Below are 24,770 nucleotides of genomic sequence, written 5' to 3' on the forward strand. Positions count from 1 at the left end.
TGAGAAACACACCAAGAGGAAAGGAAATATTTTGAATTAAGAAACACTCCAGAAGGAAGGGAGAGGTTTTGAAGTTCTGAATTTTGAATTAAGAAACACCAGAAGGAAGGAAAAGGTTTTGAATTTTGAATTAAAAAAAACACACCAAAAGGAAAGAAAAGGTTTTGAATTAAGAAACACACCAAAAGGAAGGAAAAGGATTTGAATTTTGAATTAAGAAACACACCAGAAGGAAGGAAAAGGTTTTGAATTTTGAATAAAGAAACACACCAGAAGGAAGGAAAAGGTTTTGAATTTTGAATTTATCTTTTAAGTTTCAGTTTAGTGCAGTATATTAGTGATCCAATCCTTTTTTAACAAAGCAAAGTACTGTATAACATTGCATAGTGCCCTTAATGTAAATGATAAATAGTTCAGGGTAACCTGTGCATAGAATGCCAGAGGCTTTTCAATGAAATGACAGATAATACTAGCTACTGATGTAAAAATTTTCATCAGCTACAGTTTCACAAAATACAGTAACATAGAAATCATGGATAAGGCAGCAAGTATAAAGCAACATCCATGGATGTGATTAAACTTCATGAAACATAAGGAATGCTGCTGCATTGGGTGTGTTATGACCTATTTTGCAGAAGGATACCATTTATACATAAATGTCATTCACAACTTCAAGGCATCAAGGGTGCTGTAGGTATCCCCTAGTCATTTTGTAGGCGAGTTGTAGAATCCATCATCTATATACAGTAATTTACTTTGTAATCCTGACCATCATCTTCTCGACTAGAAGTTTTGTGCCTTCTGTGACATAGTAAGTGAATACTTTAAATTGCTGGAGATCACTGTTCTATTCTGCAATCCTTTATTCACCAATAGGTGATGAAAGTAGGTGCTGTGCTTTGACACTAATTCGTCAGTTGAATGAATGATTGCCGATCATACTGAAAGGTTTCCTATGAAAACAATGTATTGCACATTCATTGAACCTTTCATCTATGAAACAGTTTTATAATTGTTTAAAGGAATCACTTCCACATCTCAACATAACGTTCAATTCCTGAAACTTTTACTATTCTCTGAGTAAAATTGTGGTCAGGAAGTTGTTCATAAACAAACAAACAGAGGCAAAAACATTACCTCCTCCCAGCTTCGTTGGCAGAAGTAAAGATGGCAGTGTAATTTAATCCTATCATAGCTTTCTTTTCCAAAGTCAGGGATTAATTGTGTAAATTTTTATATGCATGTATATCTGTACATATAGATTTAAATTAATATATCAAAGTACCAGAATAATGCCATTGGCTTATGGTGTAAATAATAGTGATTACTCAGTGTAAGATATTTTATTATATACATCTATATTGCAGTGACTGTTCAATATCCTTTATTGTGTTAGGGTAGGTATATTAGGAAGTAAAGACAAGGAGATATAAAAAACACTTCAGTGTATGAAGATTTGGGTGAACTTCATAGGAAATAATATAGTTGAAAACAGTTTTAACCTGAAATGAGATTATCATAAGATAAGAAAAATATTATAATTTCAGTTACAGTATTTCTGTGGACTGCAAAATGACTAAGAAATTAAACATTGTAAAATCTTCTTGTTTTACATTCCAAAATAATGATGAAATTGGTACATTTTTTGTGTGATACAAGGATGTATCTGCTTCCACTGTTCTAATCCTTGTGGGAAACAATTTGATTTTTAAATTCTTGGAAATTATTATATTACAGAAACTCAGCTCTCTATTACTTATGAAACAGAGGTAACATTGTTCACCCATTAGAATTCTATCTGCAGTAGTAGATTTGATTTATGCAAGTCAGGCAGTGGAGGTTGTTACATATATTAGATTTAATAAAGAAAAGTAAATACTGTTGTTTCAATACCTGACTGCTAGTGCATATTATTTAATTCTTTATAGTATAATTTGTCTTGTCAAGACAAGATGCTTGATGGACTACATTTGAGCCTTAGCATCGCTGTTTTATTACGAGTAGTGTATAGAGGTCACCACATGTTGAGCTCCCCATCACTCCAGGAATTCCAGGAACTCTTTACTGGTGGACTATGGTCCTCCATCAGTTGTAAGGCAGGGAGAAACACCCAACTTCCCGGAAGTAGAATCAGATGGTACTGGAGGTGGTTGTAGGCTTATCTATCACCTTTGCAGGGAACAACAATAGGCCACCAGAGTTGGTCAACGACAATGAGGAAGGACTTGCAATAACAAAAAACTTTGTAGAAAGAAACTCAAAGGGTCTTATAGGGGTGTCATCATTTAATAACAGTTCCTGCTGTTGGATTGGCTGTAATACTTGACATGGCTCACAAGCTAGAATAGTGTTGGCAATGCCAGTTTAGTAGATTGCCTTGTCTGATGTTTGTCTGCTTCCACACCTCTGTGGCTGTCATGTAGATGAGACAAGGTGTGGTGAGGGAGAGCACCAGAAACTACAGCTTTGCTTCATACAAAACGAGTTTGCCATCATCATAGAGTTTCTGACGTAACTTCCAGTATGGGAGCAAGGAGTTGTGAAGGGCATATCTATTGGAAGGGAATCCTGAGATGATGCAATCAAGGAGACAAACATACGTAGGATCCACTCTAGCTGTGGCTCAAAGATCCTTAAAAGTTCTATCAGCATCTTTGGCTTGAGTCTCTTCCATTGTGACAACATTCAAAGGCATGACAGTTCAAAGATGGGAGGCAGAAGAAGCAACAGAGATTGTTTTTTCTTGTGTGGGGTGACTGATTGGAGCTCAAGGCAAAGCATCAGGTATGCTGAATAACTGAGTAACTTGCCAGCATGCCACACAGCTGTGAAAAGGTAAAACAAAATCTTTAATACCTGGACTCCTCGCATCTCAGCAGTGCATCCATGAAGTAATGGTTTAAGATAGGTATTAGAGGGAAAAGACCTGTCATTATCTTGAAGTTCTGTAGGCCTGCCAAATAAAGCTTATATTTTGACATTGTCCAGGAGACGGCTAACATCTCCAGTTCGGTGCATCCGAGAACAGAAACATGTCAGAATGTACCAAGTCCAGTGAAACTCCCTTGGTGAGGTTTGCTCATCTAACCACCAGGCAAGATCGCCTCGAGTCTCATGTTTCACTGAAATGGGATCCTTGTTGGCTGACCAGTGATTCTTTAAACTACATTAAAGGGATATCTGGAGTAAGCACCTGTGAGGAAAGAGGTTCTCTGAGGAAAAGTGCCTGAGAAGACATTGCCAATGCTGAGCTTGGACTTCTATTTTAGACAGAAAGGGTTGTGCAACCTCCATGAGCCCGCTGATACGATCATCTATAAGAAAGACTTTCACTGCTGCCCAGGTACTTCAAGCTCTGCTTGAGTAAGAGATATGAGTTCTAATCTACCACAATCCCCAGATTGTGGCAAAATGCAAGAAATCAATCTCTATCCTAAATGAACTGTCCCTCTGAAGAGGCCAGTATCAATCAATCGTCGAGATACATCAGCAGATGAATCCCTCGTGAGTGAGCCAAAGTGGCTACCAAGGTGAACACCTGAGTGAACATCTGGGAAGCCGTACACAGTGCGAAGTATAGAGTCTTGAACTGGTACATTGTACCACAGAGGGAGAAGCAGAGATACTTTAAAAGAGGACTGATGAACATGCACTTCAAAGTACATGTCCTTCAAGTCTATCGAAAGCATGAATTCTCACTCTCTAACTTAAGACAGCACTGTGTCCATCTGAACTCCATTTAACAAACAAACGGGTTCAGAGAATAAAGGTTGATGACTGGTCTCCAGCCCCTGTCACCTTCTCCATGAGGAAGAGTGAATTGTAGAAGCCTGGAGACTCATCTCGAATGACTTTGAGCTCATTCTTCACTTACATCCCTTCCAACTCTGCTGCAAGGCCAGGGCTTTCATAGATGATGGCTGCTCCCTATTAGAACTGGATATACGTATAGGAGACTGGTGGTCCACGAAGAGTAGCAAGTAACCATATCTATGGATACATGTCTCCCAAGATTCGATCCCATGTCTGCCAAGTCGCCTAATGGCGAGACAAGCAACCCCCTACTTTCAGCAACCGGAGAGGGGAACGTCTATCTCAGCGTTTCCCTCTACCTCCCTTCTTCTCATGTTTAGGTTCTTTTCAGGAAGAGGTCACGGGAGCTACTTAGCCACTGTCAAAGGTTTGGATGCTGCCCCTTCAAAGGGCCAGGGCCCTTGAAAAAAACAGCACAATGGATCAGAGTCTTGCGAAATGGTCCTGCATGATTTCACTGCCAGCACACAACTCTCCGGAAGGAGAGGAATGGCACCCTGTATCGATGAGTTCCTCGATTGTGACGCTACCTCCAGGCTTTTATACTACTCCAACACCTCTGGGTTTTATAACCTCCTCGACTTTGCATAGTACATAACTGCTCCTGACCACTGATTGAGCCAGGAAATTGCGTGGAGAGAAGCAAAGGACGAAACCTCCATGGCTGCTGATTCAGAAGCCGAGAAGGAAATGCCTTCTGCTTTGAGTCTCTCTAACAAGAGCCTCCCCTCCCCATCAGAGTGTACACTGATGGGTCAACCTGCAAAGGTGCAGATGTTGCATTCTCCTGCTTGTAGAACTTCCTCTAAGATAGTGGGAGTGGCAGGATCTTGCTTGACCTATTGGAACGAAGTGAATTCTCAGACTCGCAGATCTAATTATCTCATGATTCTGTTACCATTTTCATCAGTTTCTTTTTTTTTTTTTTATCAAGTAATCCATCTGACGATAGTTTAAGCTAAAGGGAAGTAAATTCTTTGAAACAAGAACACTTTCTCACTCACCAGAAAAGTCAAACTGTCCATTAGTTATTAGGCGAGTGTGCTGTGGAAGCCAAGATGAACAGATTTCAGGGTAGAACTTTTAAATACGAATAAATTTAACTAGACTGACTTAATTTTTCTTGACAGCCTACAATATATGGCTTAAGAGAAGATCTTTACAGAGGACAGCTGAAATGAAGTTAACGAAGGATTAACAGGATAAGGGGTAACATTTTCCAAAATGGTAATGAAAATGTAAATTGTCTAACTACTGTACAAGTTTGAGAGTTAAGACCCGTAAATGAAAAAAAAAAAAAACCTCTTATCCTAATCGCATATACTGTAGTAATCTGTTTAGTAGGTACGTTGCAAAATCTTATCAGGAATCTGGTTGCATTTATAAGTAGGGCAATGCATATGAAAGAAGAATTTAAAAAGTCCAAAGTGACCCCAATAGGTTGTCAAAAATAATGATTGCAAGGCATTATCCTATCTGATTTCAAAGTAGAATGGGATAAAAGTGAAGATTGATAAATGCATAATCAATTTATTTATGGTACAGGTAAAATAAGCTTAATTACAATAATAAGTATAAGCTTAGAAGCTTTGCACCTATCTATAATGCAATAGAGTGGCCGCTAACTTATTTGGCGGACTGAGCAATTAGGAACCAGGGAAATTGAGAATGAGAAGAGTGTCTGTGACATACAGTATCGGTTTGCAGTGTATCCTATGGACAAGGGATTTCAGTGATGCAATGAATTAAAGACTGAAAACTCCCAAATCCTTCCTTTAAAGGACATTATAGGTAACTTTGCTGAAATATTTATTTGAATATTAATGTTCTTAAAATAATTTGTTTTTTCCTCGTTTCCTTTCCTCACTGAGCTATTTTCCCTGTTGGGTCCCCTGGGCTTATAACATCTCGCTTTTCCAACTAGGGTTGTAGCTTAGCAAGTAATAATAATAATAATATTGGTGTAACTGGAAGTTTCAGACGTGTCGTTTCCGTAGTGTGCCTATATATATATATATATATATATATATATATATATATATATATATATATATATATATATATATATATATATATATATATATATATATATATATATATATATATATATATATATATATATATATATATATATATATATATATATTCGATTGGATAACTAGGAAATCTTTGGAAATAGACTTGGATTAGGCTGTGTTTGATGATGATCAAAAGTGGATGAGATATGTATTTTGCAACGGGGAGGGGGGGGGGGATTTGATACGAAAAGTTCTGTTAGGAAAGAAAGAACAGATAGTATACTGTGGAACTGTTAATGGAATAAGTCGAAAAGTTATTTAATAGGTATTAATGAGCAGTTTTTTCTTCTTTTTTTTAAGTAGGATTACGATAGCAGGTGAAGAAGCAAAGGAAATTGTAGGAATAATACTTATATTTTTAGCAGCATTAGATGATTAATTTTAGGAGTTGAGAAATGCTAAGATTTAAATTGTCTTACCTCTGCTTTAAAACAAATCGCCGACAAGATGTTTTCAGTTATTCCTCTACAGTATAAATACATGATTAGACTTAAAATTTACATAAGAGTTGGTAATGTGCAGTTTGACCCCAGGAGGTTAAATGTTTAACCTCCTTGGTTTGACCTCTGTATCGGTATTTTAATAAATATGTCTGTCCTAACTTTAATAAATTAATTGAATAACAGGCCTAGCATTATGATTTCTCTTTTCTCACGATTTGGTCTAGTAAAATCTATATTAAGATCCTGTATTTAGTTTTAAATTCACTTTCGCCGTGATTAACTGACGAAGGATTTGTTAACTAGGTAGAGAACAGCTGACATCATTAATCTTGAAGCACCGAAACAACTACCACGTCTCAAAAAGCTAAATGTACAATTATTCATTGGGTTGTTACAGTTTGCATAGCGATCGCCAAATATGGGCGAGTTAACGACTCGTTAATAGACCAGTCACTCATTATCGTTAACTCTTTCCAACCTTTAAAATCTCTAACCAATCTTCTCCCAGCTCGACATTTAACACTAGTTTTGTGCTGTGTCCGGTATCATCTGAAATTACGTTGGAATTTAAGCTTGCTTTTCAACTACATTCTGTTATCAGTTTTTAAACCGGATCTGTGTTTGATTCTGTTAATTTTGGGGTAAGCAAACATGTCTGTATTTTATCAGTAGCCTTTTATATATTTTTGTTTTCATTCGTGATTTTATTTAACAGTTCCACTTTTTATTTAGTGTTAGATTTTGTAATACCCGTTTCATTTTTAGCCATATTTATTCCTGTTATTGAGACCCATGATTATTTTTGCAACTGCTAATAATCCTATTAAAAAGATTATGTAAATTGACTAACTCTCATTGTGTGTTTAGACATAGGCCTATGCAATTTGCTTTGATTACGCAATCGCATTTGCTAAATCTTGCTAGCTATATTCAGTTATAGGCCTACTTTATACATTTACGTTAAGGACAGTTTCCCTAGTCTCTATTATATACCTGTGCCCTGCAGAGCCTATAAGATCTGTTTATCGTATACATTCTTAACTATGACATTTCTTTTAGCATGGGCCATATTCGTATAAAGCACCATGTTGAAATGCAAGTGTTTGTATCTAGCCTATGAGTAATTTACTAATTGTTAGATTAAAAAAATCTGATAAAAAAGCTTTTTGTAAATAAAATTTCGGTTAAATATTTTCAACAATAATTTCTACTAAAGATTTGTAAATTGTATCCGCGATCTTTAACAGTAATATCGCTCAGTTAATCATCCATTTACAGTGAACAGTAAGTGTTTATATCTCATTAAAATGTGCAGAATGTGAGTTTTTCGAATTATCTCAGCAAAATTAGTTATTGTTTATCACTACGTTGTGCATAATTTTTAATGAATCTATTCAATTGTTTGCAATCGCATTTAATAGTTATTTCAAGCTGTTGCTTTTAAACATTAGCTTACCTATAAGTGAAAATTGGTGTTGGTTCCAATTTGTCTGCAGTATTTCGATAGCAATTACACGAACGTTGTGATGCCAATTAAATTAATTCAACAAACCATCGTTCGATAAATTCTTAACGGGAAAATCATGTAATCGGTGTTAAGTTTTACCATATACGCTATGAAAAAAAAAATATTTTGATCGATCCTGGTAACATTAATTTCCTTACTAATGGTTTTCTTATACCTACACCTTGAAATTGCATACTTTACTTTACATTAACGACTGTTTTTCCGGCCCTACACAGCAGGGGAACCCTACTCTACAGGACATCCACTGCCATTTTATCTTTTTCGTCCGGAGTATTCAACATTTCATGTCTCGTATTGCTCATTTACTGTTAAATCGTCACTGTCAAAGGACTCGCATGAGTATCTAAACCATTTTAATATCTAATTAGGATTTTTTCCTTTAGTGGCCTTATTGTCATGTTGGTCTTTTCATCTTTTTTTTAGCGGGATATTAACTATATACTGTACGGACTACTTGGGCCATCGAAGTTAGTTTAGATTATGCCGAAGTTGATGTGGCCTATTGGTATCGTTTCTGCATAGTGATCGCCAGACTGAAGTACGAGTCTCGCTCAAATCGTTTGGGGAAGCCTTTAGGTCTACCTTTTGAGTCATCAGCAGCCATTGCCTGGCTCTCTCTGGTCCTAGTTTGGGTGGAGAGGGGTCTGGAGTCTTGGGCGCTGGTCCATATAGCCAGTCTTCAGGGTATTGCCCTGCTTGCTAGGACAATGTCACTGTCCCGTGGCCCTGCCATTCATGAGTGGTTTTTATTTTGTCGTGGGCTTTTCCTAAGGCTATGACAGCCCTTGAGTGGTTATTGTTTATAAGTTATATGAAAATACTTTTTTTTTTTTTTTTAATATTAGTGGGTAACACTACGTTGATTTTCGTATGTCCGGTTTAGAGATTGTTCGCATTATAATCGTATGCAGTATGTGCATGTTTATATAATGTAATATCGAAATCCCAGCCAAAATGTTAGCAATGTAGTATGACAATGCTTTTAGCCTAATTTTCTCACATTTAAGCTAAATTATAGTTTTCTGTCCGTAAGAAATCTTTAATAGTATAATTAATATTCCGGTCCAAAAGTGAGTGAAGACCTGCGTCAAAAGTAAAACTTAATAGGCCTATCCTAGAATTTGTCTTTGATGCAAATTATGCAGTTAATTTTGCTCCTATAATGATCAAACTACAACTTTAGTTCACCGTGTTATTCTCGAGAGACATTTTGTCATTGCATCTTCATTTATACTTTTGACTGATTCAGCATTCAGGAGTTTTCAGGGTCGGGTTTTAGTTATACATTTTTCTAGAGATTCTTTACCAATATATATATATATATATATATATATATATATATATATATATATATATATATATATATATATATATATATATATATATATATATATATATATATATATATATTGTATTCTAGCCACTAAAGGAAAAAGGAAAAGACTGCAAGGTAGTACTTACGTCTTATTGGTGACATTCTCTCTCTCGCTCTCTCTCTCTCTCTCTCTCTCTCTCTCTCTCTCTCTCTCTCTCTCTCTCTCTCTCTCTCTCTCTCTCTCTCTCTCTCTCTCTCTCTCTCTCTCTCTCTCTCTCTATATATATATATATATGTATTATTCAAATATAAATGTTTAGTCTCTTGTCTGTTTTAAGATATGTTCCATTGTTTTTCCTATGGTTTTATGGTCAATGTTTTTTTTCCTTTGACCTAGTAATCTTATGGAAACTTTGATTTCCTGCAGTCTTACAATAGCCCTCATTTGCTGTATTAGTGTTAGTCACTGATGAGTAGTGCCATAGCCTCTCTACCATGGCTTTCCACTGTCTTGGATTAGTTCTTTTGCTTGAGGGTACACTTGGGCACACTATTCTATCTTCTTCCTCTTCCTCTTGTTTTGTTTTAGTTTAAATAGGATATATTTGTTTTTAATGTTACTCTTCTTAAGATATTTTATTTTTTCTTGTTCCCTTTCCTCACTGGGCTATTTTCCCTGTTGAAAGCCCTCGGGCTTATAGCATCTTGGTTTTTCAACTAGGGCTGTAGCTTGGCTTTTAATAATAATAATAATAATAATAATAATAATAATAATAATAAAAGTATTCAAATCAAAGATGCTGTGCATCACTTATTTGAATATAGTACCCTATACGTTAATTATAAATTCAGCAAATTAACTCACTTTAATGCCACGGAAGGTTTTTATTTTCTCAATACTAGACTTCTAAACGTTTTGATAATGTGGATTTGACTATAAATGCGCATTATACGGCGTAAAAGGATAATAAACCTAAAAATGTATATAATAAACAACGTGAAGGTCCTGTAGAGAGTAGGGTAAGCAGTCCTTAAAGTAACGTATGTGCATGTGTTCTTTGTTGATTAGAGGGTTATTTAAGTCTATGATTTGGTCGCAGTGCTAAAGATAATCATTCAAACATTTTTAAACTAATACGTTCCATTTCAGACAATGGATCTGCCAACTCTAACTCGTGCCGTGTCGGAGGCCATAGATGACATCGAAAGAATAGTGGTCGTATCCATAAAAAAGGATATTCCCAGGTCGCAAAGTCTGCAGGAGACAGTCAAACTCTTTATGTCGGTGGTTGGCAAAGAGCACATCGAGGACTTGGAGGTGATGTTCGACAACGTATACGTTGTGCTAACCATGCGAGCGGGTCACGAGCATTCCCTCGATTCCATATCACAATTTTACCACAGGAATTGGCTGTACACTTTCTACCATCCACACCCAATTCCAGGTAGGGTGGAAGGAGTATTGCGAGGGATCCCAAGGTTCTTTTCCTCTGTTAACATGGAGATGATCACAGCTCCCTTCACGTCGGTGAGGATGGGTTTCACAGACATAACCACGGAGTACCTTCCCGTCGATGGCACGGACTTCATGGGCAGTGAAATGAAGATCAGAGCCATCATCCCAGACCTCGCTTTCCCGAGGGACAACTTTGGCTTGCTCTTTCACACCCTAAGGGTAGGACCCTTCAGAGGGGACATAAAGTTTAGAGTTATCGAGACGCTCTACAAAGTAGAACCTGGCTGGAAGTTGCCGGCGGAAGAGGGTTTCGAGGTGGACATTATTGGTTGGATGCCAAAACCATCTCTGTCGAATTTCTGATTTCATTTTTGTTTAATTTTGCTATGTGATGGACTACAAACAAATTTTATTTCAGTAATAATCTTTGCCTACATTATATTTTAATTTCTTTGCTTAAACCTATAAATGCAAAACAAAGTTTTATTCTATTCTTTTATAGTAAAAAGTTTCCAGTACTCTAAATTCCTAACGTTAAATTACCTCATAACATATAATTTCTTAACGGATTCTTTATATTTCTCAGATTTTTTTGCAAATTTAATAGTTTTCGGTGTGGGATTTTCTCGCAAACTTTTTTTTTATTAACTTCAGAAATTTTACCTGTATTATTAAGCCGACTGCAGTATTATTGACTTCTGTGCATTTTACCATTTTGTTATTGTAAATAAGACTGTATATTTGAACGCCTACACAAATGTAAACTTACACTTAAGCTAAAGTTAAATTTGTAAATTGAAGAGATTTTATAAATGACGAATGTTATCTAAATCGTTTGTGCAGATTACAAGAGATTTTTAATAAACTTATTTTTATCTTTTACCGAGGGTACACTCTGGCACACTATTTCTGTTTCATTATTCCCTTTCCTCACTGGGCTATTTTCCCAGTTTCTCCAACCAGGGTTGTAGCTTTGTAAGTAATAATAACTCTTTAGGTAGGTTGTAATAGTTAGTCCTGGCAATAACTCACTAATAAATTAAATTCTTTACAAATACATTATTTCTAAAGTGATATCTAGTACTTCTTACTAAATTGTTTGAGCACATAGATCAATAATTCGAATTAAGAAATACACCTGTTATGAAATTGACTACATATCTGCACAAAGTTTTTATTAATATTTATTTTCTTCCGGTCCTATCAACAAAGTTGTAGCATAAATAAGTCAGTACTGTGACAGCTTTTGTGAATTATATTGTTACTTTCTGCTGTGTACAGTATAGTGGGAAAACTAGAATAGTTTGCCATGAACGTACCCATTTCATTTACCGCAAAATCTTTATTTACAATTATAAATTAACCAGAAATTAATTTGGTAAAGAATTGAGATACTATCTATATATTATTTACAAGTGTAAATATTTTTTTATTATGTATGAAGTAATCCATGTATTTGTTTAAAATGACAAAATTATCTTGTTAAAAAATTGAGATACTATCTATGTTATCTACAGCAATATAAGTTTTTTTTCTAATATATATAAAGTCATATGAAGCAACAAATAACTATATTAAACATATAATTATTTTTCAAAACACTTTATTTTCGGCTCATCTACATTGCTGGAACAAAACAGACTCGTTGACAACGGCGTCTTATGGTTGTGGGATGAGAATCTTAATTAAGAATCTTAATTAATGTGTGATATTGTGTAATAGAGCTAACTGCTCGCTGTCATTTGCTTGTCAACTTGCCTGCAAGGTAAAGTAGGGTAGTTAATCCTTAATTAGATATATTTATTACGTTTTATTTGTCTAGTTTGTTATATTTTGAACGCCTTTGCTTGGAAGGGTCTTCTTGACAATAATCTTTCTAAACAACCATCTAAAACATTTAAAGAAATTGTAGCAATTACATGTGGCCATTTTTGACAGCTGTATAAAACTTATAAATTCCTTATATTTAGGATATCTTAGGGTAAAGTAAGATTTGTTTGTTAGGAATATTGGTTAAACCACTTGGCACGCGTACGTGCCGTTGATGGATCCTGTGGTGGTTATTATTATTATTATTATTATTATTATTATTATTATTATTATTATTATTATTATTATTATTACTTGCTAAGGTACAACCCTAGTTGTATACCATTAAAATTTCAGGGTGTATGTATGATAGCGGCCACCTTTATGTATTGTCTAATTTAGAAAACGGCAGTGTAAGGGGGGTTCACAGCCAACCGTTAGATAAGTAGGTAAGGACACGGCTTGTAGGTAAGGTTAAGGGAAACTTTAGGTTGGTTGATGTCCCATTTTAATGAACACGTGAGGAAATGGCCTCTTATATACAAAGGCAACGAAAATTTATAGCTTTGCGTTAAGTATCGTCATCAATTAGTTTCGAAACACCTTAAAATATTCATAGTACCAGTTTCTTTTTACATTTAGATAAACTATTTTAAACTTTGTTATCTCTGCCAGTCATCATAATAAAGAAACAGATCATAGTGAAAAGAATAGTTACCGTAATAAAAACCCAGTACTGACTAGCTTCAAGGGTTTCTTTTCTCCGAGATTATCTGACGGGTTGGCCATTGATTTTGGTCTTTGACGCAAGGTATTTGTTTCTTCAAGTCCTCCCTTGGCTTAATTGCAGATTTATGAATTATTCATTTCAGTCTGGTCTGTCTCCCCCCCCCCCCCATATTTTGTGTTGTGGATTGTGATGGCCATATGTTTGGGGAGACTTCCCTAGATTTTACTCTTAAGTGTCTTCAGGTCCTGGTTTGAACATCTCTTTTTCTTCCTCTTATGCCCGAGTTTTCCTTCGTCAAGGGACGTTATGTGGTTCTTATGGTCCTAACGTCTTGACTGTGATTCGCTGGGAACATCAAGGACCAGGGCTCTTTCGATTAAAAAACACTTCTTCGTTCCCTGGACTACTGTCACAGAGTGGGTCGAGTCGCGAGGGCGAGACAAGACAAGACATGTTTTAATCCTACTTTCCAGAGTTTTCGTGGAATATAGCTTGTTGCCCTCTCTCTCTCTCAAGGCTCTGCTCTTTGAAGTTCTGCTCATTTCTGGGGATATTAAGAGAAATTTGGTGCTGGGTTCAGTGATGACCCTCTTGATTTGCTTGTTTCTCTCGGCATATGTTCCTGGCCTTGCTCCCCATCTATGCTTGTCCTTTGTCGGCTCTCAAGACTGGCTGTTGAAAATGGTCGCCCTGGGGTCCTTGGATCTTATGAAGGCCAGACATAAAGTCCCCACAGTATCACAATTGTTACAGCAATGGCTATGATACAGTGTGCTAAGAATGTTCCTGTCGCCATGGCTTGGAGGTGACGACGTGGCGGTTATATTCCATCTTCTCCGCTACATATGACTCCTAAGTGACCAATCTAGGTGCTCATTAAGTGGAATGAGTCATCTCTTGCCTATGTCCCTTCCACATGGCGACAGTCGCCTTGCAGCTAAGGTGACACGTGGTATGTTGATTAATGCTGGCAACTTGTACTTCATTGTCATACCTCTCATATTTCCTAAGACCAATCCAAGTGGCTAATCCAGACACTTTCTGGTGTAATGAGTTGTCTCTTTCCTGTTCCCCTTTCACTTTGTGACAGTTGCCCTTAAGTAAGGCTACAGAGGTTATGTTGTTCTGTCCTGGTGACTTGTGAAATGCTGTAATTTTCCCCTTTTTTCGTCTGACCCAGACTGCTGGTCTGAGCACTTTTTCTCGGGAATAATTTATCCCCTAAGCATCTAACCAAGCAGCCTTTTTTAGGGGAATAGATTGCCTCCTTCCAGTTTCGCTTCCTCTTGGCGGCAACTATTTCGTGAGGAAGGTATCATGTTGTATACTGGTCTGTGCAGGCGATTTGGGCAATATTATCAATCCCTCTTATGTTCCCAGCCACTGAACCAGTGGCTCGTTCAGACACTCTGGTCCCTTCCCTTTCAAATCCAGGCACTCGCTCCAAGGGATGAGTTACCTTGTACTTTATGCCCCTCCTCTATTGAGGTTAGTTCTCGAGAGTCGGTCAGCATTTAGGATGGAATGTGATCCCCCCATCGGTGACCAGTGCAGAACCAGACAACTGTACTATCGATCCTGGGAGGGTGGGGTGTTTGCCTGAGAGAGAGAGGTCAAGACATCCTGGTTCTCTCTCCCCTAAAGGGAAGGTTAGCTACGACAGCAGCTTTGCTCGTGACACCTGGCACATCAGATGGGTAACGATTAATAGCATTCTGTCTTTTGTTGGGTTTGTAAACAAATATTGTTTTGTCCTTGTTCTTTATCTAATAAAAGTGATTTTATATGAGTCAATTCTACGTGTTATGCTCACTGTAGTTTCTCTAGCAAGAATGGGTTCAGCTCTGGTTTCTGTTGTCAGTTGTTGTGCCCTCTGTCTCTGGGTGTCGTACTTGCTCGAGTGAGGGGGAGCCAGGTGACATGCAGCCTACTTTAGCAGCCATTGGAAGAAAGGAAACTTCTCTTCGACCTGTGCCTGTTGGGGTACTGAGGAGATTGTCTTCTCTGATTTCTTGTTTTACAACCAGGGGCCCATCCCTCTCTGCTCTTTTTCTTCTTGTGTCGGTTTGTTGCTCTATTCAGGGTCATCTAGCATGTCTACCACCAATGGTGGGGTTTGAACTTGGTTTACCCCCCCCCCTCCTTATTGGTTTTTGCTGCCGAACACCTAGAAGACTGACCTTCAATTCTCCCTTTGCCATTCATTGTCAGTATGTTGTTGGACAGATGAGAATTGTTCAGGTTTAAGTTCTGTATTTTCTGTTTTGTTTTTTGATCATCCTATTTTGTTTCAAAAAGGAGGAAATTCTTCCAAATGTCTCCTTGTCAGTGTGGTAATCAGGCTAGATAGATTATGCTAAGGTAATGTGTTTTAATATGGAATTACCTTAATGAAATTAATAATAATAGTACTTGTTTATATAATTTAGCTTCTGCCATTCATCCTCCCCACATCTGGCGAGTGAACTCTCCTTTCAGTTGACAAAGAGGAACAGAATAGGAGGTAATAGGGTTGCCAATAGGGTTAAAAATTGAGCATTTTTTATTTTTGTGATTCAAGGCTAGCTAAGTTATACTGGCAAGTACAGTGTTATTAATATTAATCTTTAGAAAACTAGTTTTTTTTTTTGTTTTTAGATGTACAGTGACTTGGAAGTCCCAAACATCCCATAATTAGAAACATTTTACAAATTAATTTCAAATGAATATGTTTTTACTTGAGTACAGATTTATCAATTCATACTGTACATCAGTTGTCAAAGTGTTTGGAAGTAGTGATGGAAATGTTCCTTGTTAATGTACATTAAAGACATGTATACCTTTACCTATTCTTTTTCTGTTCATCAACGTTATTTCAAAGTCATCATCTTCTGTATCATTTGCTGAGCTGCTTTATTTCACTTTCCAACCTCTTGCCTTGTTAACGGAAAAAAATGGTGTAATAATCCTGATTGTAATAGTGTAATAATGAAATAGCTATTAAAATAAAACTATGGAAGCCTTCTTGGACTCAGTATCTAATGTAGCATACTGTCCACGCTGTAAACTGTAGCAATGATTCTTATAACTTTTCTTCGGAATATCTTTGTCTATGTTTTTTAACCTTCCCTTTGGTATACTGTTTTCTCATGTAACTATCCAACTTCTTTAATTTATTTTGCTCTAAGTTTCCTACGTTTTTTATAACTAATCCCTAGATGAGCCCAGTGATGTATGGAGGAAGTGAAATGTTTGCTTTCTTCTAGAATGAAGTAAACAGTAAAGGCTAATAACATTCTTTTTATCTTTGATACTAAATGCTTCCACTTTATTGCAGATGGATTGGAACAGACCTCAGCATATATTGCAAAAATGGCAACCTTTTGGAATACCTCAGATGCAGATCCAACAGCAACAACACCACCTTCCACATCAGCAGCTGCAAGCACAACAGCAGCAGCAGCAGCAACAACCACATCATCATCAGCAACAGCAGCAGCATCAACAACAACAAGCACACCAAACACAATCATCCCCACAAGCTTTGCCTCAGCAGTTGCAGAGCCAGGTACATCAAATGCCTCAGCAGACATCAAAAATGCCCAAAAACGGTGGTTCAACGACGCCACATTGCCTTGTATGTAATGTACACTTGGGTATGTTTGCCAAAGGAGGCATGGAAGTGTTTTCTGAAAAGGTTTGTATGAGACTTCAAACTGCAGTTAAGTTGTTGAACGAATAAAGAATTTTTCCTACCTTAAATACAAACTTTTGTCTTATGATAGGGAGATTGTTTCAGTCCGAGGTGGAGATGGTTGTTAGAATCGTTCAAGGAGGGGTTACACGCCTGTGGATGGAGCGGACAAGAAGTCCCGTCCTCTTACAAGCCAGATTAACCTCACTTTGTTTAGGCCTCGAGCGAGTATGGATGTACGGCTTGCTCCCTAATCAACCTTTTTAATTTTCTTTTTGGAAATGTGCCCATTTTTTATACCGTAATGTTGCTGGTAGATGTGAATAAGCAAGAAACGTGTACTTGCCCTGGGGAAGGGAAGATGCTGCAAGCAGTTTATGAGTATACCAGCTGTAGATCCCAGGTGCTAAGTGTGTTGTGAGAAGAAGAGAGCGAACCCTTCCATGGTGTTTGTCTTGGCAACGCCCAAGAAGACAGCGAAGAAGTCTGCTTCGGTCTGCTCAGTGGGTGGATCTGGTGTCACCGCTCTTGTGCATTCACCCCTAGGTCTGGCCCCAAGGAGAATGCATCAGAACCAGGGAGCCTTCAGAGCTCCATTGGCTTAGGGTCAGGGCATATTTTGCCTTCCTCTATGGCATCTTCGAGGTTGCAGAGTCTTCCTGTATGAAAAGTAAATTTTCCTCATAATAACAAATGTTATTCTTTGCCACATCTAGGAACTTATTAAAATTGACATCATACTCTTCCTTGGTCATGCTACAAATAGTGAATATATTGTCCAGGTATGTGTCAGTTCCAGGAAGTATTTGAAAAAAGGAATTGATAATCCTTTAATAAAAAGAAGACTCCATTAGTGAACCCAAAGGGAACTTGCATGAACTGATGCTAACCCTCAGATACTATGTATAGTTTATTTTTACTCGGCAGGGAAACTTTATGGTAGATACTGTAAATCTATAGTGATAAAGACTATACTAAACATGTGTAGACTATGTCATCAATACCTGACTAGGGCTATCCAATGAAAAGCACAGATTTGGTGATGGTCTCCGAGGAATTAATAGCCAACTGCGACTACTTAGAATCATCTTTAACCACATTAACTTCTGTTTGCCAAGGATAATGATTTGGTTCTATTATACACTTCTTCTTGGCAAGGATGATGATTTGGTTCTATTATACATTTCTTCTTGGCAAGAATAATGATTTGGTTCTATTATGCACTTCTGCTTGCTAAGGATAATGATTTGGTTCTATTATACACTTGCCAAGGATAATTATTTAGTTCTGTTATGCACTTCTGCTTGCTAAGGATAATGATTTGGTTCTATTATACACTTGCCAAGGATAATTATTTAGTTCTGTTATGCATTTCTGCTTGCTAAGGATAATGATTTGGTTCTATTATACACTTGCCAAGGATAATTATTTAGTTCTGTTATGCACTTCTGCTTGCTAAGGATAATGATTTGGTTCTATTATACACTTGCCAAGGATAATTATTTAGTTCTGTTATGCACTTCTGCTTGCCAAGGATAATGATCTGGTTCTATTATACATTTCTTCTTGGCAAGAATAATGATTTGGTTCTATTATACACTTCTTCTTGGCAAGGATGATGATTTGGTTCTATTATACATTTCTTCTTGGCAAGAATAATGATTTGGTTCTATTATGCACTTCTGCTTGCTAAGGATAATGATTTGGTTCTATTATACACTTGCCAAGGATAATTATTTAGTTCTGTTATGCACTTCTGCTTGCTAAGGATAATGATTTGGTTCTATTATACACTTGCCAAGGATAATTATTTAGTTCTGTTATGCACTTCTGCTTGCTAAGGATAATGATTTGGTTCTATTATGCACTTCTGCTTGCTAAGGATAATGATTTGGTTCTATTATACACTTGCCAAGGATAATTATTTAGTTCTGTTATGCACTTCTGCTTGCTAAGGATAATGATTTGGTTCTATTATACACTTGCCAAGGATAATTATTTAGTTCTGTTATGCACTTCTGCTTGCTAAGGATAATGATTTGGTTCTATTATACACTTGCCAAGGATAATTATTTAGTTCTGTTATGCACCTCTGCTTGCCAAGGATAATGATTTGGTTCTATTATACATTTCTTCTTGGCAAGAATAATGATTTGGTTCTATTATACACTTCTTCTTGGCAAGGATGATGATTTGGTTCTATTATACATTTCTTCTTAGCAAGAATAATGATTTGGTTCTATTATACACTTCTTCTTGGCAAGGATGATGATTTGGTTCTATTATACATTTCTTCTTAGCAAGAATAATGATTTGGTTCTATTATGCACTTCTGCTTGCTAAGGATAATGATTTGGTTCTATTATACACTTGCCAAGGATAATTATTTAGTTCTGTTATGCACTTCTGCTTGCTAAGGATAATGATTTGGTTCTATTATACACTTGCCAAGGATAATTATTTAGTTCTGTTATGCACTTCTGCTTGCTAAGGATAATGATTTGGTTCTATTATACACTTGCCAAGGATAATTATTTAGTTCTGTTATGCACTTCTGCTTGCCAAGGGTAATGATTTGGTTCTATTATACCCCCTTTAACATTTTCTGCATCTTGACTAACATATGATCATCGTATGAACAACGATGTGACTTAGCTGTTATGATATTGCAATCAGCAGTGAGATTAGCAAATAGCTCGTGGTGGATCTTCCGTTTATGTGCTTAGTAGGTAATTCACCTTCATCTGTCAGAGTAACACAACTATGCAGTGGCTGGAAATCCTGACCAAGAATCATGTTGGAGCACAGTTAGGTATTCAGTATATCTCAGTAATATTGGCTCTTGCCCCTTAGAAAACGGGAATAGGGTAAACTACACAAAAAGCTGGTCGGTTAGGTAGAGTTACCAGTAACTCCTAAGAAGGTAGTTCTAGGTAAGTATGTCAGGAAAAATACAAATTACTTAAAAATTTGTGATATTTCCTTTGCATAACCCAAATGTTATGTAATAAAAATCTTTGATGCCATAGAAGAAGTCCCCGATGAATGGTGGATAGTGAAAGAGTAGAGTTTAACTAAATCAGGGTGGGTAAAGTTTTCAGTGCTCCCACCATCTATAAGACCATCTACTTGTTTGTTTGATGGCTACTTTTACAACTGCCTTTTGAGAGTTCATTTGGAGTAGTAGCTGAAGTCAATGCTGCTTGTGTTACCAGGCCACCCAACTCTGTAGAGATACTAGCTATTGTTGAAAAAGTAGTTCAAAACATTTTAGCAAGGTGACCTTCTGACAATTATGGCACAGCTTCACATGCCAAACACTTTGAACATGGATGTTTAGAAAAAGCACCCAGATAAAGCTTTGGCTGGCAAGCAGCGAATCTATTTACCCATAGTACGATATCAGATTTTTATTCACTTTTTAAGCAAAGGCAAAAGCAGTCATTTTTAGATAGAAAACTTGTAAAAGGTGAATGTTAGAGTGAAAAAAAAAAAGTTTACTAAAGTGTCCAAAAAGTGTAAGTCTAGTGATTCAGTTATTGATAGTGAAGGTCATTGAAAAGAGGAAACTCCTTGTATTTTACAAGAAGTTTGCGTAGGATTCTCCCTCTAAGCAGTAACCCTCCTCCTCCTCCTCCTCCTCCTCCTCCTCCTCCTCCTCCTCCTCCTCCTCCTCCTCCTCCTCCTCCTCCTCCTCCAGCATTGAATAGAAACTAAGCTTGATTTGATATATATTTTGACCTGGTGAAATAAGTAGCTGCTCCCTAGGTTGCAGTGCAAAGTTTAATTAATTAGATGCATTTTATTTTAGTGTTATTTTTTCAAATTCTGTATTTAGATCATAGTTTGTAATTGAATAGCATTTGATTAAGAGTAAGACATTATTGCACTTTTTATCATCATTTTTTTTTGTCCTTCTATAAAGGTTACAACCACCCACGGAAAACTGCAGATCCATTCTGTTTTGAGTACAATTGTGAACCAGGAACTCAACACTTCTGTTGTCCATTCAAGTATAGTTTGCAAGAAGTGTTTCAAGTTGATTGATGACATAGATGCACTTGAGGATAAATTAATTAATATGAAGCAGGTAAGTTTGCCATTGCATTTGCAAAATAAATTAAGATTTTGACTATTTGAATATTAAATGTTTTCCAATGGCGAGCTCCTTGCTTGTCGGTCCATTATTAATTGTTACAGGCTTGACAGTTATACCCACCATACACTTGTAAAATCACTTGTAACGATATATAAGAACAACTTATTTAAATTTATTACTCTGCCTTTTGAGAGGAAAAAAAAGGGTTGTGAGGAAGAAACTTGGAATCTCTATTAGTCTTTCTGCTATTAGATAAATATAGTGGTGTGACTATGGTAAGAAACTGTAATCTGTAGTCGGAATTAAATCTAACTAATATTAAACACTTGCAGATCTTTTCATAGTTTGTTTTGTAGGATTTATTTTAATTATGTGCACATTTACAGTAAATGTAAGTATTTCAATATGATTTTATGTACTTTATTTTCTGATGTTATGACTAAATACTTGTGGCGGACTGACGGAAAGTCAAACAAAATGATTTGAAACTGACTTAACTTGAAACGACGTAAATCGAAGTATACTTGTATACTTACATAACTATTAGATATTTAGGAGATGCTAGAAAGCCACTTATTTTATTAATACATTCTAGGTAGTTTCAACCAAGTTTACAATGACGTTGGCTCTGGTGAAAAAAGGAATGGTTGGGAAAGCTGTCATAGATGAGCAGGCAAAGGCACCCCTGCAACCACCACCTCCACCACCACAACCAGAACCAAAACCGAAGAAAGTCAATAAATCACCTACTTCACAAGGTAATACATGTACAGTATTTGGTCGTTCCAACTTTGCAGTCGATGTGATATCGCATTTGGCTGCCTGTATTAGCTGGATGCTTTCATTATAATTGGGGCATAAGAAGATGCTATTCATCATGGTTTTATAGATAAATGTACTTTTTAAATATTAAACTTAGCCGGTGAATATATAATAGCTGACGTCTCCGACGGCTCGACAGATTCCAAAAACTCGCGAGCGATCGCCGTGAAGGTTGCGGGTGTTACCACCAGCGCCGACTATCGGCCAGATACCGCATATACTTGTCAACATCTCCAGTTCTTCTCTGTCGGTCTTGTCGACAAGTTGGTTCCACTCGCTTTATGACCGAGTTTTCTACCGAATTGGTGAAGTACTTGGTTTTGGTTTTATTGCTTTCGCCGTGTTGGATTATTCAATACTATCTTCAAAAGAAATGTTTTTGAAAGGAGAGGAAAAGTGTTTTGCCCTTGCTTTTTTTTTTAATCTCTGGTTTTTCCATAGAGAAAAGATGGCCGACCCTTCCCTCAGTGTACGGAAGTGTGTTTAAGGCTTTTAGTAATTATTTTATCACTTTATAAATTATTGTTGATTTTTCAATATTAAACTTACCCGATAATCATGTAGCTGTCAACTCCGTTGCCCGACAGAATTCTATGGAGGGATACGCCAGCTATCACAATACTAGAAGGGGGTGTATTTACCAGCGCCACCTGTGGCCAGGTACTCAAGTACTTCTTGTTGACACCTCCTCAATTATTCCTCTGTCGTGCTTCCGGCAAGACGTTCTGGGATACGCTTATGTTCTTGGAGTATTTTCACGACTTTGGTGAAGTATTTCTCTTTGATTTCGGCTGTCGCTTTACTGGAAACTTCTATATTAGCTTAGTTAGCTTTTGGAATTAATTTGATTAATTATGGTGACGAAGAGAGTATGAACTCTCGTTCACCTTTCAATGGCCGACCCTTCCCTTAGACGGAAGTGTTGGTGTCTAAGAGAGTATAGACTCTCTTTCTTAATTTTGCTTAACAAAAGTTATAGATTTATTTTATATCTCTCCGCCTCTTATAGGCCTCTTCGATTAACTTCCTTTTATTATAAACTTATTAAAATTAATTTTTATATTTGTTTATATTCGACCTTCCTAATAGTAGGCGGTCTTTTCTTGGTACCGAAGTTAATTAACATTGAGCCCGTCATTTCGGTTTTACCTGTTAACATATTATGCTATTTCCGCCACAGAGTTTGAAAGAATTTCTTTGATAGTCTCGTACTGTTTTCAAAGTTGAACTAACGTTTTGTTTTGTCTCTGCAGTTGTTGACGTTCAGAACGTTCAACTTGCACTCTATCGTTACGATAGAGAAAGAATGTTCACGGTTTCACGTTGCAGTAAGAGTAACCGTGTCTAGCGTTTTGTTCATTCTTTCTTAACTTAATGGTTTTGATCCTAATAAAGGAACTTTTCAGTTTTTTCCTTTAACAATAATATGTTTTAACGTTATATATGATTGGGCTCTTCTCTCAGGTTCTAAGTCAAGAGAGAGAGAGAGAGAGATAGATAGAGACGTAGGGAGAAAGAGGATAAACGTTTCATTCAAGCCTGCCAGGCGTACGAGTAACGTCGTTATCGTTTTTGCTCTTCTCCCTAGTCTCTTTAGGGGAAGAAACTAAACGTTTCTAGAGTGATCTAGTGTTTAGTCTCTTTCCAGCCACTGAATTATCTTTCATTAGATTTTTCTGTTACATTGTAATTCTGTTTTCGCAATTACTTACTTTTGAGAAAGGATAGAATTGCGTGTTTCAGGTACAAACCACTTAAAGTTTCGAGTTCAGTGAAATAAGTGCAAACAGAAATCAAAGTGATAAGTGATTAGCGCAAAGTATGTCAGTGTTGTGCGTGAGGGTACTTTTGTGCGCGCCAGTCGTCCTCCCAGTCCGGGACCTCTTGCAAGCTCCCAAGCCCAGGGGAGAAGCAATGTCGAAGGGCAGAAGGGTTCAGCAGGCCTTGATCGGCGCACAGAAGTATCCTCGGTGGTTGTGGGCGTGTCTTACCGAGACCGTCACTCCCACCCGCAGACGATTGAGCCCTTATTTTGCTCGTCTGCAGAAGAAATTTAGGGGAGAAAACGCTGGTCTCAGGTCTCAAGACCTTTTAAACGTAAAGTCCAGACCTATGCCAGACGTACGAAGTTAGAGTTCACAGTCATTGGGTTAGCTCTGACTCTCCTCAGTCATCAGTTGAATGCACTCCGCCTAAGAGGAGTAAGGTTCTGCCACAACAGAGCTCGACTGTTAAGGCTTTACCTCAGCCTACTGTAGTTTCTGCCGACCCCAAGTGGACTCTACTACAGTCCATGCAAGCTCTGCTTTCGGACTTGATGCGTGAGTGTCGGGCTGAGAGTGTTGCGCCTCCGCCTCCGCCTACACTCCCTCCGCCTATGCTCGCTCCGCCTGATCGCAGTACCACCTGCCAGGCGTACGATGTTGTGGACTCTACTACAGTCCATGCAAGCACAGCTTTCGGACTTGATGCGTGAGTGTCGGGCTGAGAGTGTTGCTCCTCCGCCTCCGCCTACACTCCCTCCGCCTACACTCGCTCCGCCTGATCGCAGTACCACCTGCCAGGCGTACGATGTTGTGGACTCTACTACAGTCCATGCAAGCACAGCTTTCGGACTTGATGCGTGAGTGTCGGGCTGAGAGTGTTGCTTCTCCGCCTCCGCCTACACTCCCTCCGCCTACGCTCGCTCCGCCTGATCGCAGTACCACCTGCCAGGCGTACGATGTTGAGCCACGTGCTGAGTTTGCTGTTCCCAGTGGTGTTCAGCCTCCGCCTTCCTTAAGGCAACCTTTACAATGGGATCAGGAGGATTATACCTCTCTTCCTCCGCCTCCACTTGCTGCTCCACCAGTGATGCAACACTCGGTTGAGGTACAACAACCTCTCCCGTCCATGAGTCAGTCTCCTCAGCTCTCGCTGCAGCGAGCTCAACCCTCCACAAGGCAAGCACCACAACACCTTAGCCTTGCGCCTCAGGAGCCTCAGCTTGCGAGACATTTACCTT

General features: G+C 37.7%; 2 protein-coding genes across 2 annotated transcripts in view; both read left to right on the forward strand.

Annotated features, from left to right (window-relative positions):
• The window catches only part of LOC137638743 (centrosomal protein of 76 kDa-like), a 141,201-nt gene extending 129,662 nt beyond the window's left edge, over positions 1-11,539 (forward strand). The window contains exon 13 of the mRNA XM_068371085.1: positions 10,328-11,539. Within this exon, the coding sequence (XP_068227186.1) occupies positions 10,328-10,349 (22 nt within the window). The 3' untranslated portion in view covers positions 10,350-11,539. The remainder of the gene's footprint in view (positions 1-10,327) is intronic.
• A 701-nt stretch (positions 11,540-12,240) lies between these two features.
• The window catches only part of LOC137638742 (zinc finger protein 227-like), a 48,976-nt gene continuing 36,446 nt past the window's right edge, over positions 12,241-24,770 (forward strand). The window contains exons 1-4 of the mRNA XM_068371084.1: positions 12,241-12,398; positions 16,489-16,848; positions 20,771-20,935; positions 21,540-21,702. Coding sequence (XP_068227185.1) covers positions 16,489-16,848; positions 20,771-20,935; positions 21,540-21,702 — 688 coding nt within the window. The 5' untranslated portion in view covers positions 12,241-12,398. The remainder of the gene's footprint in view (positions 12,399-16,488; positions 16,849-20,770; positions 20,936-21,539; positions 21,703-24,770) is intronic.

This window comes from Palaemon carinicauda, chromosome 3, assembly GCF_036898095.1.
Source record: "Palaemon carinicauda isolate YSFRI2023 chromosome 3, ASM3689809v2, whole genome shotgun sequence".
In the NCBI taxonomy this organism is placed as follows: Eukaryota; Metazoa; Arthropoda; class Malacostraca; order Decapoda; family Palaemonidae; genus Palaemon; species Palaemon carinicauda.